This window comes from Oryzias melastigma, linkage group LG8, assembly GCF_002922805.2.
Source record: "Oryzias melastigma strain HK-1 linkage group LG8, ASM292280v2, whole genome shotgun sequence".
NCBI lineage: Eukaryota > Metazoa > Chordata > Actinopteri > Beloniformes > Adrianichthyidae > Oryzias > Oryzias melastigma.
The window spans coordinates 24,108,826-24,126,297 of NC_050519.1; the positions used below are offsets into that span (position 1 = coordinate 24,108,826).

The window sequence follows — 17,472 nt, forward strand, 5'->3', positions numbered from 1 at the left end:
CTGAACACGTGACCCTCAGGGATCAGAGGATCTAACAGCTGATCCCAAAGAGTCAGAAGATCAAGATGGCAGCAGTAAGAGCTGTTCAGAAATGAAACGCACGCGGCTGTGCTGTCATGTCACATCTTTATTAAAATGACCCTGAAAATCTACTGACAGCAGGAGTTAAAAAAACAAAAAACATGGAAAAAAACAAGCAGCCCTCAACACACAATGACAGTAACACCATTACAGAGAAATGTTGCTGCTTCATGGATTTCTAATTCCTTTCCCAGAGGACCCCCCCCCCTTAATGAGTCACAAACTGACATGTTTTTGTGGCGTTTTTGTAAATTTCTACTGAGTTCCAATGAGAGGTGCAATGATACAGGAGAATTTAGGGTGATGAAGCCCTGGATTTCTGAGAACTGGGGTGGGGGGGTTGACGCTGAGTCTAAGTACACCCCAACAACCTTTCTTAACCCCCACCTCAGTACTCCTCTCCTACAGGCTCCATCTTGAAGCCGTTCTCGGAGCCATAGCCGTCCACCGACGGGACCATCTGCTGGTCCATCATTGCATCCTGGCTGTACTCCTCCATGTGTGTCGGGCCTCCATCCTCCTCATTGCCCCCATCTCCTTGAAGAGCCACTTCCTCCCGCGCAGAACCGTGGCGCTCCTCTCTCCGCTCTCCTCTGTCTCGGTCTCCACGATCTCTCTTGTGCTCCCTGTCTCTGTCCCGCTCCCCCCGACGCCTGTCCCTGTCCCTGTGGCTCCGCCTCCTGTCCCTGTCTCGCTCCCTGTCTCTGCGATCATCTCCACCTTCGCCCGCTTCTCCTTCCTGCTCCTCTGGAATGCGCTCGCCGGGCTCTGGAACACCGTCTCCTTGAGCTCCCTCCTCTCCATCCAGCCCCTTTCCTCGTTCCCGGTCTCTCTTGCGATCCCGGCTCCTGCTCCGTCTCTTCCTGTCTCGACTTCTCTCCCTGCTTCTACTGCTCCCTCCCCCTGCCCCACCACGATCCCTTTCTCGTTCGCGGCGTCGGCTACTGGCGCCGTCTTCTCCGATTTGTTTTTCTCTGTCCCGGTCCCGGTCTTGGGAGCGCATGTGCCTACGCCTTTCCCGAGACCTGGACCTACGGCGTTCCCTGTCTTTATCCCGATCCCGCTCACGACTGCGCTCCCGGCGTTCTCCACGGTCACGGTCACTGAGGGAAAAAAAAACTGTCAAATAAGAACACTCTTCAGGACAACAGATCTGCTCAGACAGGACTCACCCCCCAAGGGGACGGTCGTCATAGCGGGACGCGTCATCTCGACCAGAGTGCTTGATGTTGACGTCAGCTCCACCTCTCCTCGTACCTCCTAATCCTCCTCCTGCATAAACCAACAGAGAGCTGTAAACCACAACAGGATTTCTTCTTCTTCTTTTCCTTTGGGCTTTTCCCTTCAGGGGTCGCCACAGCGAATCAGTTTCCTCCATCTAAGCCTGTCTTCAGCATCCTCCACTCTAACACCAGCCACCTTCATGTCTTCATTCACTGCATCCATAAACCTCCTCTTTGGTCTTCCTCTAGACCTCTTTCCTGGCAGCTCTAGACTCAGCATCCTTCTACCAATATATCTCTCCTCTAAACATATCCAAACCATCTCAGTCTGGCCTCTCTGACTTTATCTCCAAAACCTCTAACATGTGCTGTCCCTCTGATGTATTCATTCCTGATCCTATCCATCCTGGTCACTCCCAAAGAGAACCTCAGCATCTTCATCTCTGCTACCTCCAGCTCTGCTTCCTGTCTTTTCTTCAGTCCCACTGTTTCTAGTCCATCCCACTGTTTCTAGTCCAGTTTCTAAACCACAACAGGATTTGGAAGACACTAAGAAATCAACCATCGTTACCATCTGAATCTGCCCCACTGGAGTGGGGCAAAAGTGTTTATTCATCCTCCAATTGTGCAAGTTCTCCCACTTAAAAAGATTAGAGAGACCTGTCATCTTCATCATAGATATACATCAACTATGAGACAAAATGAGGAAAAAAAAACAGTAAATCACATCTGATTTTTAAAGAAATTATTTCCAAATTATGAGGGAAAATAAGTATTTGGTCAATAACAACAGTTCACCTCAATACTTGTTAGATACCCTTTGTTGGCAATGACAGCAGTCAAACGGTTTCTGTTAGTCTTTAAGGTTTTCTCAAACTGTTGCTGGTATTCTGGCACATTCCTCCATGCAGATCTCCTCTAGAGCAGTGATGTTTTGGGGTTGTTGCTGGGCAACACAGACTTTCAACTTCCTCCAAAGATTTTCTATAGCGTTGAGATCTGGAGACTGTCTAGGTCACTCCAGGACCTTTGACCTTCACTTAAAATCTGACCATACGTGGCTCCATTCATTCTTTCCTTTAAACCATGTGTCGAAGTCGAGGCCCGGGGGCCGGATCCGGCCCTCCGTGTAATTCCATCCAGCCCTACGGATCATTTTATTTTATTTTTATTAATGGCCTGATGTTATCTTGTGCTCATTTCTAACTTGTATAATCTTGACAAAATATATTTTAATGGAGAGTAAAATATTGAAAGATTATTTAAGGTTTAAGTTGATTTATTCTGGAATAATATTCCTGCCTTTTTATTATTCATAATTATGTTAGAAAGTTACAGTTTTAAAGTATCTAAATTGGCATTCTGCTAGATTTTGGAATATTTTGGCATTTATGAAGATTTTTTGAGGCTGTTTTGGAGTTTATCTAATATTTTAGCTACATGCTAGCTGTTTTGGCTTATTTAGGATTTTTTGTTTTTGGGGTTATTTTGAAGTAAACTGCTTCGGCTAAACTAAGTTTTTTTGTTTGTTTTTCAGGATAATTTGGCATTTAGCTAATATCTTAGCTGGCTATCAGCTTCAGCATCTTCAGCTATCAGCACTAGTATTTTCAGTGACCAAATTCACCTTACAGCATTCACACTAGCATTATCACAGGTAATGCTATATATCTAGTTCATAATTATTTTAAAAAGTTACGATTTTAATGTTTTAAAATGTAGTTTTAGTGTTCAATAAATGTTTATCCTGTTCGGCCCGTAACCTATGGTGTGTTTTGCATTTTGGCCCCTTGTGTGATTGAGTTTGACACTCCTGCTTTACACGGATCAGTCGTCCTGGTCCCTTTGCTGAAAATCCTCCCCAAACCACAATGTTTTCCCCTCATGTTTTACAGTAGGTATGATGTTCTTTGGATACAACTCAGCATTCTTTCTCCTCCAAACAGTGGAGTTCTTTCCAGAAAGTTCTGTTCTGGTTTCATCTGACCATAGGACATTCTCCTAATCCTCTTCTGGATCATCCAGAAGCTATCTGGAAAACTTCAGACGGCCTGCATGTTCTGGCTTTAGCAGGAGGAACCGTCTGCCACTGCAGGGTTTGTAGCGTGTTACTGATGGTAGCCTTTGGTACTTTGTTCCCAGATCTCTGCATGTCATTCACTAGATCCCTCTGTGTGGTTCTGGGATTTTAGCTGATCATTGTGATCAGTTTGACCTCACTGGGTCAGATCTTGCGCCAGATGGAGGGAGATTATCAGTGATCTCGTTTGTCTTCCATTTTCTAATAACTGATTTCTTCACACCAAGCTGCTTACCTAATGCAGATTCAGTCTTTCCGACCTGGTGCGGATCAACTACTTTGTTTTTGGTGTCCTGAGATAGCTCTTTGGTCTTGGCCATAGTGGAGTTTGAAGTGTTGAGGTTGTGGACAGGTGTCTTTTATATAGATAACCATTTCAAACAGGTGTCATTAATACAGGTGAGTGGAGGACAGAGGATCCTCTTACAGAAGAAGTTACAGGTCTGTGAGAGACAGAAATCTTGCTGGTTTGTTATTGACCAAATACTTATTTTCCCCCATAATTTACCAATACACTCTGAAAAAAAACAGACAATGTTATTTTCTGGATTTTTTTTCTCTTTTTGTCTCTCATTGTTGAGGTATATCTATGATGAAAATTACAGGTCTCTCTAATCTTTTTAAGTGAGAGAACAATTAGAGGATGACTAAATACTTTTCTGTCCCCACTATATATCAGAAAAAAACTGACAGAAAATGACTGGAGCAAGATTTATCAGATTTGCAATTGCATATTCAACATCTCACACCAAGACTCTTTCAACTTTGAGTACATGCACTAGTGTCAGGGAGCTAAAGTCCACTGTCCACTTATGCTAAAAGCTTGTTCAAGAACCTACATTCAGAGCGTTCTTGAACAAACCACGCATGCCCTGTGTGTACGTAGAATAAAATCTTTTTCCAAAATTATCCTAGTACTTTTCCATCTCTAACAATCTTCAGCAAGAAAACCTCCATAGCTTGACCCAGAAAACTAACATGAGCACATCTCCAGCCTCAGCGTCAAAGTCAGAGCAGCTCACCTAGCCTGCGAGGCAGCCAGCCTTTGACGGTGCGCCCCCGCTCCACATCCACCAGCACCCTTCTGCCGTCAATCTTCTTTCCGTCTGCATGCTTGTAAGCAGCTGGAGAAGAGGATGGGAGAGAAGGAAGAAAGAGGTGAGATGGAAGGAACCAGCATCAACGTGGCCAAGGGAAAAAAACAAAAACAAAAAAAACAGTACAATATACTGACCAGGAGCAGGTGAAGCCGAGATGGCTGCTCTCTGGGCAAAAGTCGAGGAATAATGGAGTAGACTTCCTTCCACCCGTAGAGGGATTGTAACATTTCTAACTTCTTCATACTTAGTTTATTTTTGAATCACCAGCACTTAACTGTAAGGATCTACATCATTTCATTCTTGTGAGCTCAACTCCATTATAGGCAGAGGGATACGAGCTGTTTCAGACTCTGCTTTCAGAACCAGGCTCAGATACCTTCACTGGACCCATGTCTAAAAAACTGTCTTAAAGATCCAAAATCCACTTCAAGAGTCTTCTTCTGTTGGATCTTATGTTACGCACAGAGGATCAGAAAACATCAGAGCCACATTTGGGTTTTTCTGAGATCAGGTTCTGCGATGCCAGCACTAGTGCTGCCACAAACGATTATTTTAATTGTCGACTAATCACTGATAGCCAGCTAAAATATTAGCTAAATGCCAAATTACCCTAAAAACTGAAAAAAGCCTAAATTAGCCAAAACAGTTAGCATGTAGATGAAATATTAGCTAAACTCCAAAATAGCCTATAAAAAACCTTAATAAATGCCAAAATAGTCCATAAAGCTAGCAGAATGCCAACTTTCAACTTTACTACACTCTGACTCCATATAATATAAAGTAACGACTAATAGACTATGATATTAGCCGTCGACCATTTTAATAGTCGATTAGTCGACTAACCGTGGCAGCCCTAGCCAGCACCATCAGCTTTTAGACACCTGCTAGACTTTAATGGTAGTTTGTCCACCCTGGAGCTCAGATGAGCAGTAATCTGCATTTAAAAGATGTGATGGCTTTGAGGGTCTTTACATCAAGCAGAAATTCTGTTTTTGGTTCTCCCAACCCAAAGCATGGAAGTGAAGCTCTGTCTGAAGAGGAGACAGATTCAGGCTGAAGTAATGAGTTTAAAAGGAAGAACACTGTTCTTCAGAGAGCAGAAACTGGATCTGGACTAGATCTGTATACAAAATTGAACATTTACTTTCATTGTTATGTGAGCCTTTGCAATATGTGTAATGCAAAAAAGCCCTAAACTGTGATAAATAGTTACCTTAAATGTTTATAGACATAAAAAAATAATCCTAAGGCAACTGGAAGTAGTTAAACCCCTTTACAGTCCTTTGACCAATTGGATGGAGCCTTTTAGGTTAAATCCCCGCCTCCTAGGTGGACGAGGGTCATTTGGAGTAGTTATGTTGACTTTTACTTGAATTGAACTGTTGGAGTATAAAGGAAACGATGCATTAGCCGTCTTTGCTTTGCCATTTGTTCACGTATCACGTCTTTTCATCATCACTACATTGATGGCTGATATAGCACAGCAAGTTTTCCTCGTATCATGCAGCCCTAATCTGGACTCTAATTAACATGGTTTCATGTTTAAGAAAAATGCCTTCAAACATGTTTTTAAACAGTCATTTATTTCTAACGGTTTTCTTTTTAGATTTCTGAAGCAGTCCATGGTTCCATGTCAGAAAAGAGGCTGTTGTTACTTAGGAACAAATCCGAACCTGGGTCATCAGTCCCAACTAGTGTTTCCATACTATTACTTGCAGCATTGAAGTCATACCCGTAGTTTGTTTAACCCTCAGCAAAACGGTTTTCTCCCTGTGAAGAGGCACCGTTTCTCAGAACTCCATGATCATCGCGTGCTTGATTCTGTACAAGGCAGGCTCATCCGGTTCCTCATGTCTGTCAGCAGGAACTGATGCAGCAAGGAGGAGGAAACTCTTTCATCCTGGCGTACAGAGGGCCTTACCACATCCCTTCATTCACACCGGACTCTTCCCATAAGCTCCCACTGATGTCCACACGACAGTCTCTACCACAGTCTCTACACCATCACAGCTCCACCTGGGGGCCTTACCAAAACCCCTCCACTTCCTCAATGACACCAATCCAGGGCCTTACCAAACCCCCACCAGTCGTGGCAAAATTCACCTGACAAAATTTGAATATTTTCATGGAAAAAAATAAAGCACACACAAAGTGAGCTGTATATTTACAAAATCACCCACCTGAAGAACAGCTATGGAGTCTGTTATGTACCTGAATAATCACACTGATCCAGCCAGGCTGCACTGACTTCTCTAAGCTGCAGCTTGACCTGGCTCTAACTCGTTTGAAGGCAACATTAATGGGTGCCTACCTAATTATGTAGGAGATGAGGCATGGAAAACCCATTGAACTGCATTATCAAGAAATTCCCCTCATCTGCTTTTTCTGTTAAAGCCAGCTCAGACTTCTGGGATACTTTGAAACAAAAACAGGCTCTGAACAGAAGCAAAGAATTTCTGTTTTTTCCTGTAAAGTATCTAACCAGAGCATCATCACTACAGAGTGTCAGGCTAACAGAGCTGCCACAAACAATTATTTTAATAGTCGACTAATCACAAATTATTTTTTCCAATTAGCCGACTAATCGGGTCATGGGCAAACTGGATGTAAAGCAAACATCTTATCCATCATTAGCTTTAAACTAACTAAAAACTAGATATATAGCATACCTGTAATAATGCTAGTGTGAATACTGTAAGCTGAATTTGGCTGCTGAAGATGCTAGTGCTAATAGCGAAAATTGCTGAAGCTAATAGCCAGCTAAAATATTAGTTAAACGCCAGATTAGCCTAAAAAACTGAAAAGCAGGCTATATTAGCCAGAACAGCTAGCATGCAGCTGAAAAAAACTCCAAAATTGCTCAAAAAACTGATAAAAGCCCAAGTTAGCCAAAAATGCTCGCAGAAATATTAGCTAAACTCTGAAATACCCTAAAAAAATGAAAAATCCTAAATCAGCAAAAACAATTAACATGTAGCTGAAACATTAGCTGAACTCCAAATTAGCCTAAAAAACCTTAATGCCAAAATAGTCCAAAAAGCTACCGTAATGCCAATCATAACTTTACACTTTACTACACTCTGACTCCATATAATATAAAGTAACGAGTAATCGACAATTAAATTAGTCGTCGACTATTTTGGTAGTCGATTAGTCGACTAATCGTGGCAGCCCTACAGGCTAACACTAGTGTATCAGTTCAAGTCAATCCAGCAGATTACCATAATCTTACCCAAAAGACAAATAAATCAAATCCTCTACCTTCTCCACACTCAAAGTTGTTTGTCTGTCTCCTTTCGTGTCCCCCCAGCCCCTACACTGCACTGGTCCCTCATAACTTCCATCCACACTGCTCCATTACCAGCTATAACCACCAACCATCTTATAACTCTAATCCTGAAAACAGGTTTTGCTCTCCTCTATCGTCAGTGACGGCGCGGTTTAACAACCAAACCTGAAATTCTGATTTGAGGTTCTGGGGTGTAGCAAACATGACCTGGACTTTAGCGGGGACAATGTTTGGATGTGTGAGCCTTTACAGTTTTACTATGGGAGTCAGAGTTGCATATACACAGACCGTAGCTGACTAGAGGTGGCTTTAACATGAAAGGCAAAATCCCTGGGGAATGTTGACTAAGCTAGTTAGCAGGGGTGCGTTCATTGGTTAAAGCCTAAAATCCAGGTTGCTGTACTTGCACCAAAACGTTAGTACAGAAGCACTTAAAGAAGATGCTTTAGCCACTGAACGCAGCTCCTGTTCCCTATGTAGGAGATGGAGGGTGGAAAGAAATCTTACCCATCATACAAACCCATTATACCAACCATATACTGAGCTGTGGTAGTAGGGTGTAGATGTATCATAACCATCATCATCTGCCAGCCAGCTTTGGCCAATAGCCATCACAGATTGGCGGCTGCAGTGGCAATGAGAACAACACACAGTTAATATGCTGTTTAGTCCCCCACCCCCCCACCAGTACACCCCTGCTGTTTGCTACAAGGTTGTGATTCAGCAACTCTGGTCTTGAAGAGCTTGTTTTACCAATACAAACATGGTGCCACTAATGCTTCATGTCTGCTTCCACAGTAGGTCTCTGCAGGTCTGCCTGGTGTCTGAACTCCTGAACAGAACCAGATTCTGAGTCTGTTTCCAGCTGTGAAAGCTCTGTGCTGTCATTCTTTAAGAGGGTAAGGCTGGATTAAGAAAAACATTTGTCAAACTGATCTTAGTCAAATATCATTGAATCAAACCCCAGAAAAAAATTTCCTTTATTCCAAGCAGCAATGTGAAATGTGTCTTAATGTGAAAACTTGTACTATACAGTAATTCCTCATTTGTTGACTTTATGGCTAATTATGTAAAATGTGGTTTTCAGATAAATAATGGTTTAGTCTGAAATTTAAATAATGAATTAATTTAATCAAATCACAGAGTTGTAATTTGAATTGAGTATTTTGACTGTTGAGCTGATTTGGGGTCATAGTTTCTTTCTAGACATTTTCCATCTTCAGACTAAAGCAGATGCAATCAGGAGTCCTGCGGCGTGATTTGAGCATCAGGCGCAATGGTCTGGATGCTGCATGCTTCAGGTATCACGGCACGTCCAAGGTTCAATTATCTGAACTTTAGCAAAAAATATACACAAAGTCAACCAATCAGGAACTCAGTTTCAACCTGTGACCCGTTGATGTAATCAGTGGGTGGAGAATGTGATCATTCAACTCCTGAACTTTATGATATTGTTCTTATTCGTATGGAGACAATAATAAAAAAAAGATCCTCTACCTTTATTCTTAATATTTTTGATTCCTCAGACTAATTGAATTGAACTTTATTCACATCATGCGGGACAAGTCATCAGACGGGGTCACAGAAAGAAGTACCGCTGACAGCATCCGTCTTTCAGATGCAGCTCCTGCAGTAGATGGTGCAGCTGACCCCACCGGTAGAGTCTCTGAATGATCTCATGAACCCAGACATGGAGACGTGATCACTGATGTGTTTGTACAACTCTTTAAAATAAAAGCTTGATCTCTCCACATCATCTGTGTCTTCCATGCATTGTTAATGAGATACACAGTTAATGGTTCTATGCAGTGATGAGGCTAAAAACTTTCGTCAGCAACTCCTAAAAACTTTCGTCAGCAACTCCAAAAAACTTTCGTCAGCAACTCCAAAAAACTTTCGTCAGCAACTCCAAAAAACTTTCGTCAGCAACTCCTACACACGGCTGACACACTAAGGTTTTTAATATTTTGATGGAAAAACGTACAGCAACCAATTTGACACGCGTTCAGAACATTGACATATATAGAGATGGACAAAGCACCTGGGATGTCACCATTCCGTGTTCCATATAGGAAGTACCACTGGGTTGTAAAAAGGCCAAAGTCCCATTGACTTACATTGAGAAACAGACAGTTATTTCTCAGTCATTTTATATGTCAGAATAATCATTCTTACTCAGCTGCTTTCTGCTTAACTTCTTTTTTCTAATCCTAATTTTTTTGTAAAGATTTTTTCCATTATCACAAGTTATTAGAGTTATAAATTGACCAATCAGATGGCTCAATAAGCGTTTGTGGGTCTGACGTCGAACGTCTGGGGGGTTTGATTGACAGATGACGGGTAGCCAATGGGAGCAGACTTCATCAATGGGTCCGTGAAGACCTTTTAACACCTACTTTACAATTCAACAATGTACCAATCATTGTCCTACTGTTGTTTTCCTCAATGGAATGTACCGATGCAGCAGTTTAAAACAACAAGAGGAGCATGCTGTCGACATTTTTAGATGAGGATTTACTCTGTAGAAATAGATTTCACTCTGAGGTTATGTGCTTTGGACTTTTTTGTTTGTTTAATGTTCATTTTTCTTTTTTTCACTGTTTTGGTTGTAGCTTATAAATTATAAGTTGCATATATGCGCATAAAATCTACCAAAGTTTCATCTTCGCCGCACTTTTCCAGCTTCAGCCTGAATTAGACGCAGCCGTCTGAGGAGCGCGAGACAAACTTGAAAGGACCTGGTCGTATTTTCAAACAGAAAAAAGATCCAGCCGTTCACTTGTTAGGATGGTTATTTTAAATACCGCTGAACGCGCTTCTCACGTGCATCTGATCAGACTGTAACCTGGCCGCACATGTGAAGTGACAAGCTGCTGCTCCGCTCGAGGGGGAGGCCGCGCCGCTCTGCAGCAGCATCACCCAAATGCTCCTTTTATCTCGACAAAAAGGAATAAATGTAAGTAAATCCCAAAGGACCGCTGACAGAATCAAAGGTTGGAATGGTCCCCCCTTAAAGGCTTCAACAATGACTTGTACAATTCTCCGGTGTTAAAAAATAATCTGTTTACATCCGCGGTCTATGGCAACCACTCCCACTAACCAGGAATGAGCTTGTTGAAAAGCCACACCCCTTCCACTGAAAACGGGCTTGAGAGAATCTGTCAAACGTTTTGAATGCTCAAGGTGGTGGCCAACAGGAACCAGGTGCTTTTACTGATCTAATTAGCCAATTTACAGCTTGAATAATTCGCAAAAAAGAAAGTCTCGCTGCACCCAACCAGAGTCGATCATTGCTGTCACTGACATGGAGACTTGACAAAGAAAAACCAGTCAGACTCCTTTTGCTTACAGCTGTGTTGCATAAGACACTACTCAAAATAAGTTGTGGATAGAGTTTTAATAAATTATTGAATGTTGTGGTATGCATCTACTTAAAACTCCAGACAGAAAAAAGTGTCATCTGCTCCATGAAGACCTCAAACTGGAGCTTGGACCTGTAGGTGCTGGTTCCTTTGTTGGTCTCTATGATGCTTTGTGTTGGGTAGTACTAGACAAAAACAGCAGTCTTGTTTGTTTTTTAAACTTTCCATCAAAAAGTTTTACATTGTTCATTTTGCATATGAATGGCACACTTTTTAAAAAGATCTGTGTCAGTTATACATAAGCGGGATGAAAAAATGGCTGTCAGCAAAGCTAAAACGGGTCACTTCACAGCACGGCAGAAGTCAAAGCACCGAAGAGGCTTGAAAAATGAACAATTCTCTGACAAACAGCAGAAAAGTTGTCTGATCCAATCATGTTTCTTTTTTTTATAATTTAAGCAACAAAGAATCTCCAAAAACACAGCTGGTTAAATACATGACTATTAATGCATACATGAAACTCAGCAGCCTTATTCCAAACACCGTTTGAAACTATATCAGGAGCACATTCATCTGCTCTGAATACTAATCAAACTCTTCTGCTTTTAGAGCAGAACATATTCTCTGGTCTTCCCTCAGTCTAGTCTTTAGCTGTTGTGGTCTAAAGCAGAAGGATCTGGGTTGACTTTGGTGCAGACGATGTTGCGCCTGCACAAAGCTCAGCATAGATCACCAGGTCAGACCTGCAGGCTCTGTGTGAACCAGACCAGGAAGCAAAAAAATCAAGCATTGGGTTGAACTATGTTTAGGTTTGGTGGCATCAGGATCAGTTTGTTTGATCAGGAGAATTCTTAGTCCAACATGACCAGGGTTGAAGACCACCACTCAAACTGACAGACAAACTCAAGACTGAATGATTAAAGGTGTTTGGCAGCCCGCTCCGTGTTTGGTGTCCACCTTGAGCTTACCATCACGGTCCCACCGGGAGAGCGGCTCTTCCACTGAACTACAACTCCTCACACTTAAAGACAATGTGCCCTTTGACAAGCAAACATGTTCAGGTTCACAGATCAAACACTTCTGTTACTCCACCCTGACACCTCCAATACATGACCCCCCCCCCCCCTTAACGCAACTGTTAGTCCAGTGGTGACACATCAAGCAGACCCACACACACACATTTCAGACAAGCAGCAGACATGGATCTGGTGAGCAGAGCTCAGTTTGCTGGTCTCCTTTCAGAAACATCAATGAGGAGCAGTGCTCTGATCCACACACACTAACACAGACGGGGTTTGGTAGCTGATCCCTCAGCGTTACTCACAGTGCATATCCCGCTCATGCTCATACTCTATGAAGGCGTAACCGCGGGGCTTCCCTGTCCGCTTGTTGTAGACGATGTAAATCTGGAAAGAAAAACTTTCGATGAGACTCTGCAGAGCGGAAGCTCCACTGCAGCACACATGCAGTCATTAGCTGTGTTTCCATTAACTCTAAAAATTTGAAAATTTGATTTTCAATAATAAATTTGCCTATTGGAAACACCACAATTTCTGTAAAAAAAAAAAAAAAAAAAGTTTTTGTGCTTGGAGGAAGGGGTTTTTGGGGCGTATCGGAATGGAATTTTTTTTGCTAAGCTGCAAAATGGAAACACTTTTTTAAAATTAAATGCGCTTCTTGGTATGGGGTGGCTCTAAGCGCTGCACAGCGGGCGCCTTGAGAGGTCCAATAGCTTCACAGCTCATTATAAGTTGCGTGTCATTCGGAATCGTTGGATCAACGGCTCCTCATCAACCAAGATTTCCTCAAAATCGCCTCATCTGTGGCCGCGCTTTTGCAGCCTGAATAAGACGCAGACGTCTCCTTTGACAGAGGAGGCTACAGCCGTGACAGAAACTCAAATGGATCTTGTCGTGTTTTCAAACAGAAAAAATGATCCAGCTGCTTAATGTTAGAATGGCTATTTTTTTTCCTGCTGAACAGGCTCCTCATCTGAGACCGTCAATGGACTAGCTGTGTATGACGCTGTGACGTCACCCAAATGCTCTCTTTTTGTGAATCAAATAAAACAATACCTGCTCTCATCCATCCCTGTGTTTTAATGACTCGTGACTTGGTTTTTGTTTATTGGCATGATTATGATTTAATGGAAACAATGTCATTGTTAAATTATGTTTTTTCAACATTTCTAGAATTTGGATAAAGTTTTGCGCATATGTGTAATGAAACAGTTAGTGTAGCATGCACAACAATTCACACTAAGCTGCATCAAAAACACTTTACTTCTTTTCTTTGTGGATTATTTTTAAAAGTCAGGAATCCCAGGAGAAATTTCTCACATTATAAAGACAAAAGGTTCATGTTTTGAAGATAATCTGGACACAGAAGAAATAATAATAAATAGCTACCCGTTTAATGGGGCCATAGACTTCAAACTCACGACGAAGTTTGGACTCTGTCGTATCATAATTCTGAAACAAAAAAAAAGTAATTGTATTATTACCAGGTGTAAACAAAGAAATGCTAATGCAAGAAGAACTTAGAGAAAAATCCTCACCACTCGTGCCACAAACAGGGTCTTGAAGGCATCCCCCTGAGCATTGGGGTCATTATGGGGATCCCCTGACACAGAGCAAACAGGAGGATGAGCACAAACCTTAGCATTTGAGGAGAAAAGCATCAAGAATGTGACAAACTCACAGAGCTTCAGTTCTGTCTCCACTTCTCCCTGTCGCCTCTCAATCTTCTCTCTCCTCTGAAAACAAAGCAAAAACGTGACGCCATCAGGAGAGCATCAACACCGAGCACGCAGGAGAAAGCCAGCAGAGAAATGTGGGAGTCAGAGCCGTCCAGTCAGAGCATACACCACAGCCACATGCAAACATCTCAGGACTGTTCTTCAATTCACAACTGGTGTCTTGTCGGCTCCCAGCATGCACCTGTGTACATGCTGTGATCCCACCGACCTGGAATAACATTTCTATGGAAGGACTTGTGACCAGTAAGTTCCAGAGGTTTTCACAGAGGAAGAAAAGTGTGATGTAAAGGAGTTAGGACTAGAGCTGTAACCATTGACTGTATTTGAGAACTGGAATGAGTAGAGTGCGACATAATGAAGCCAACTCATTCGCAATTTTCCACAATACAAATGTCACCATTTGTAGCCAGAGGAGGTTAGTAAGAGGCGATTGGTCTGTTGCTTTAAGTTATCGTTTCTACGGCAACTACTGTAACCAGTCAGGAATCGGCTTGTTAGAAGGCCACACCCCTTCCACTAAAAGCAGCTTCGGTAGAATTTGTGAACCGCATAAATCATAATGTTCCTACAGGGAACCGAACTTTGGGTCCCAAACCTAGTCACCACACGCTTTCATTAAGGATTGAGCAGTTTATAAGTTGAATTCCTAACCACGAAGAAATCATATCATGAAAATTAAAGAAGATTATCAAGAAAAGGAATGGTTATTGTGACCAACAGAACAACTGAGTAACAGCTGTTTATTTCTCTATAGAAGTCTTTGGAACTTTGGCTTCTTGGAGCCAGCAGGTACTTCCTGTCTGGAACCCCAGGATGGAGGGGCCACTCAGTCCAGTTCTCTTATGCAGTCCAACAGATGCTGTAATGCTGATGATGTGCATGAGCTCCAACTGCAAAGGGTGGAGGAGACTCACCTTTCTCTCCAGACGCTCCTCGCGGGTCTCGGCTCTGGTGGGTGGGGGGGCATCTCTTGGATCCTGATGGAAAACAGGTAAATGGTGAGAGAGGCATCACCGGCGGGGGAAGGGTCGCACGTGACAGCGACGCTCACCTCGAAGTGCCTGATGAAGGGGGCGATGCCGCTGTACGGCTGGTTGTGGTGCTTCTCGTGGGGAAGCTTCTCCAGCTGGGGCAGAAACGGAATCGGGTCCCGAGGGGCGAACAGGGCCAGCAGGTTCGGCGGGAGGAACTGCGTCATCTTTCACTGGATCGATACGGAAAGGGTCTATTATCGGACAACACAACAATGAAGCAGCAAACCGAGCTGTCAGGACAGAGCTAGCTTCACGCGCTCATTGTTCACTTCCCCGCGGGGGGAACGGGACATGTCCGACACATTTCATCAAGTATCAGAACATTCGGAACACCATCAGACAGCATCACAGGCTCCGGTCTGCGTACAAGTCAAGAGTTTGACCGTCTTTGAGCCTCCTGCTCCGCTCATGCGATGGAGCCCTCCCGTTAGCACGGAGCTAACGGCTAGCAGCTTTCTAACACTCACCGTCTCTCCCCCAGAGTCCAGCAGGTTTCAGTTCATGGACCTGACGGAGGAGCGGGACCGTTCCCGGGTTCGGTGGCTCAACTTACTGCCACAGAAAGAGACTCAATAAAGACAAAAAGTGCAGGAACTCGAGCTGAAAACAACGTGGAGATAGCTGGCTGCGTGCCGCGGCTGCTCGGCCTATTGAAAATATAAAATGGCGGGGGGACAGCAGCGTAACCCTACGACGTCATTGACGTAACCGACGTAGAGTTCTGTCTGAGTGTACGGCGAACATCTATCGTCCATTAGTCCATTATTTTTACAGTCAATGTGGCATACTTGTCAATAAGATCAGTGCCAATGAGACAAAGGCAGGAGAAGACAAACGTGAAAACAAAATCACAAAAAATAAATATAAAAACAACAAAGGGGTCCATCAAGAGCTGAAATAAGTCAAGTAAATGAGACAGTATCTGGGCATTCTTGTGTTTCATGTGATGTAAAGATTTGGAAAATAGTCTAAGACGGTTTAAAATCTATTAATGTGAGGTTTCACCTTTAAGAATTTACATTTTTGTATAGAATGTTTTGAAATCACAATCAATATGTTAATCAGAAAGTCCATAATTTTTATCTAATAATTTTCTTATTTTAATATCATTCCAATTTAAAGGGTTATGAAAAGAAGACCAAAACACTTCAACATGCATGCATTCAAAGAAAAGATGTTCCACAGTTTCTACATCATTTCCTCAACACACTCAAAGATCACTGTCCCAGTTAAAGCGAGTACATAAGAGATGATTGGAAGTGTAGCTATCAATATCTTAAAGGTCACTTCTTTAGCTTTGTGAGGGACAGGTATGATCGATATAATGTTCATATCCTTTTAGCTTCTGCAAAATGTATTTTCTTTTTATCAGGGAAATATATATGATTTAGAAAGTCTTGAAAAAATGTGTTTGTGAGTTTTTTTTATCACGTAAACCTTCTACACAGAGTCCTCATTTCTGAAGAATGTTGCTGTAGCATTATTTGTTGAGCAAGAGTTTTAGTGGGGATTCAAATTAGTTATTTTATTATGTTCTTTAAATGAGAAGACCAAATTGTATTTTGCACAAAGTAAATTAAATGAGAAATAGCCCAAAATTCCCCTTTTCCAACCAAATTCCTAAAAACAGAGACTTTCGGTTTAACAAAATATATCTATTATTCCATATAGGTGAACTGTGCAGGGAGAAATTGTCTTTGAATATTAAAGACCAATAAAGAAAAAAAATGTTTGTGGTAATCTGATAATTTCACAGGCAGTTCATCAACATCATAATCACAACGTGAAATAAAATTAATCCCTCCTATTTTTGGAAAAACAGCCTTAGGAATAGTAAACCAGAGGGCGTTTATGTTTGAAATAAATGATTTTAACCATCTTAATTTGAGAACCTCATTCATTACTGAAAAGTCTAGTGTTTGAACCTCCCTCTTCGATCTTTTTGATCACACCAGCTCTTCTAATATAGTGACATTTATTTTTCCAGATCAAATTAAAATGAATAGTGTTATGTTTGGTCCTTTTATCAGAAATCTCAAGTGAAGATATTTCCTATTTGGTCTGAATGTTAATGAATTACGTAAAAGTTCCCTTTAATGTTGCTAATATTCATCCATCCATCTTCTTGACCACTTCTGCCCTTTCGGGGTCGCGGGGTGCTGGAGTCTATCCCGGCTGCTGTTGGGCGAAGGCGGGGTACACCCTGGACAGGTCTCCAGTCTGTCTCAGGGCCTCAATCACACACATTCACTCTCACATTCACACCTAGGGGGAATCTAGAACAGGAGAAACATTTATTGAACACTCTAAAACTATTTTTAACTGTACTTTTTTAACGTAATTATGAACTAGATATATAGTATTACCTGCAATAATGCTAGTGTGAATGCTGTAAGCTGAATTTGTCAACTGAAGATGTTAGTGCTGATAGATGAAATAACTGAAGCTAATAGCTGAAAACACTGAAGCTAATAGCTGAAAACACTGTAGCTGATGGCTGAAAACGCTGAAGCTGATGGCTGAAAACGCTGAAGCTGAAAATGCT

At 42.2% G+C, this 17,472-nt stretch overlaps 1 protein-coding gene across 2 annotated transcripts; it reads right to left on the bottom strand.

The window, feature by feature from the left end:
* Nucleotides 1-109: 109 nt before the first annotated feature.
* Nucleotides 110-15,610, bottom strand: snrnp70 (small nuclear ribonucleoprotein 70 (U1)). 2 transcript variants are annotated; one of them, XM_024271557.2, is made up of 10 exons: nt 15,395-15,610; nt 14,945-15,118; nt 14,808-14,870; nt 13,836-13,890; nt 13,693-13,757; nt 13,544-13,606; nt 12,460-12,541; nt 4,407-4,508; nt 1,254-1,353; nt 110-1,184 (listed from the first exon to the last, which is right to left on the bottom strand). In XM_024271557.2, exons 2-10 carry the CDS (start codon nt 15,089-15,091, stop codon nt 470-472), a joined length of 1,392 nt encoding a protein of 463 aa, XP_024127325.1. In that variant the 5' UTR covers nt 15,092-15,118; nt 15,395-15,610; the 3' UTR covers nt 110-469. The 2 variants fall into 2 exon arrangements, with proteins under 2 accessions (XP_024127325.1, XP_024127324.1); XM_024271556.2 differs by having other exon boundaries at nt 14,945-15,097; nt 15,395-15,607.
* Nucleotides 15,611-17,472: the final 1,862 nt, after the last annotated feature.

Excerpts from the sequence above, each read along its gene's own strand:
- snrnp70 (XM_024271557.2), bottom strand. The coding sequence starts at position 15,091 with ATGACGCAGTTCCTCCCGCCGAACCTGCTGGCCCTGTTCGCCCCTCGG. Across the intron at positions 14,871-14,944 it reads CCTTCATCAGGCACTTCGAG|GATCCAAGAGATGCCCCCCC; the intron begins GTGAGCGTCGCT and ends GTTTTCCATCAG. Across the intron at positions 13,891-14,807 it reads AGGAGCGTCTGGAGAGAAAG|AGGAGAGAGAAGATTGAGAG; the intron begins GTGAGTCTCCTC and ends CTTTGTTTTCAG.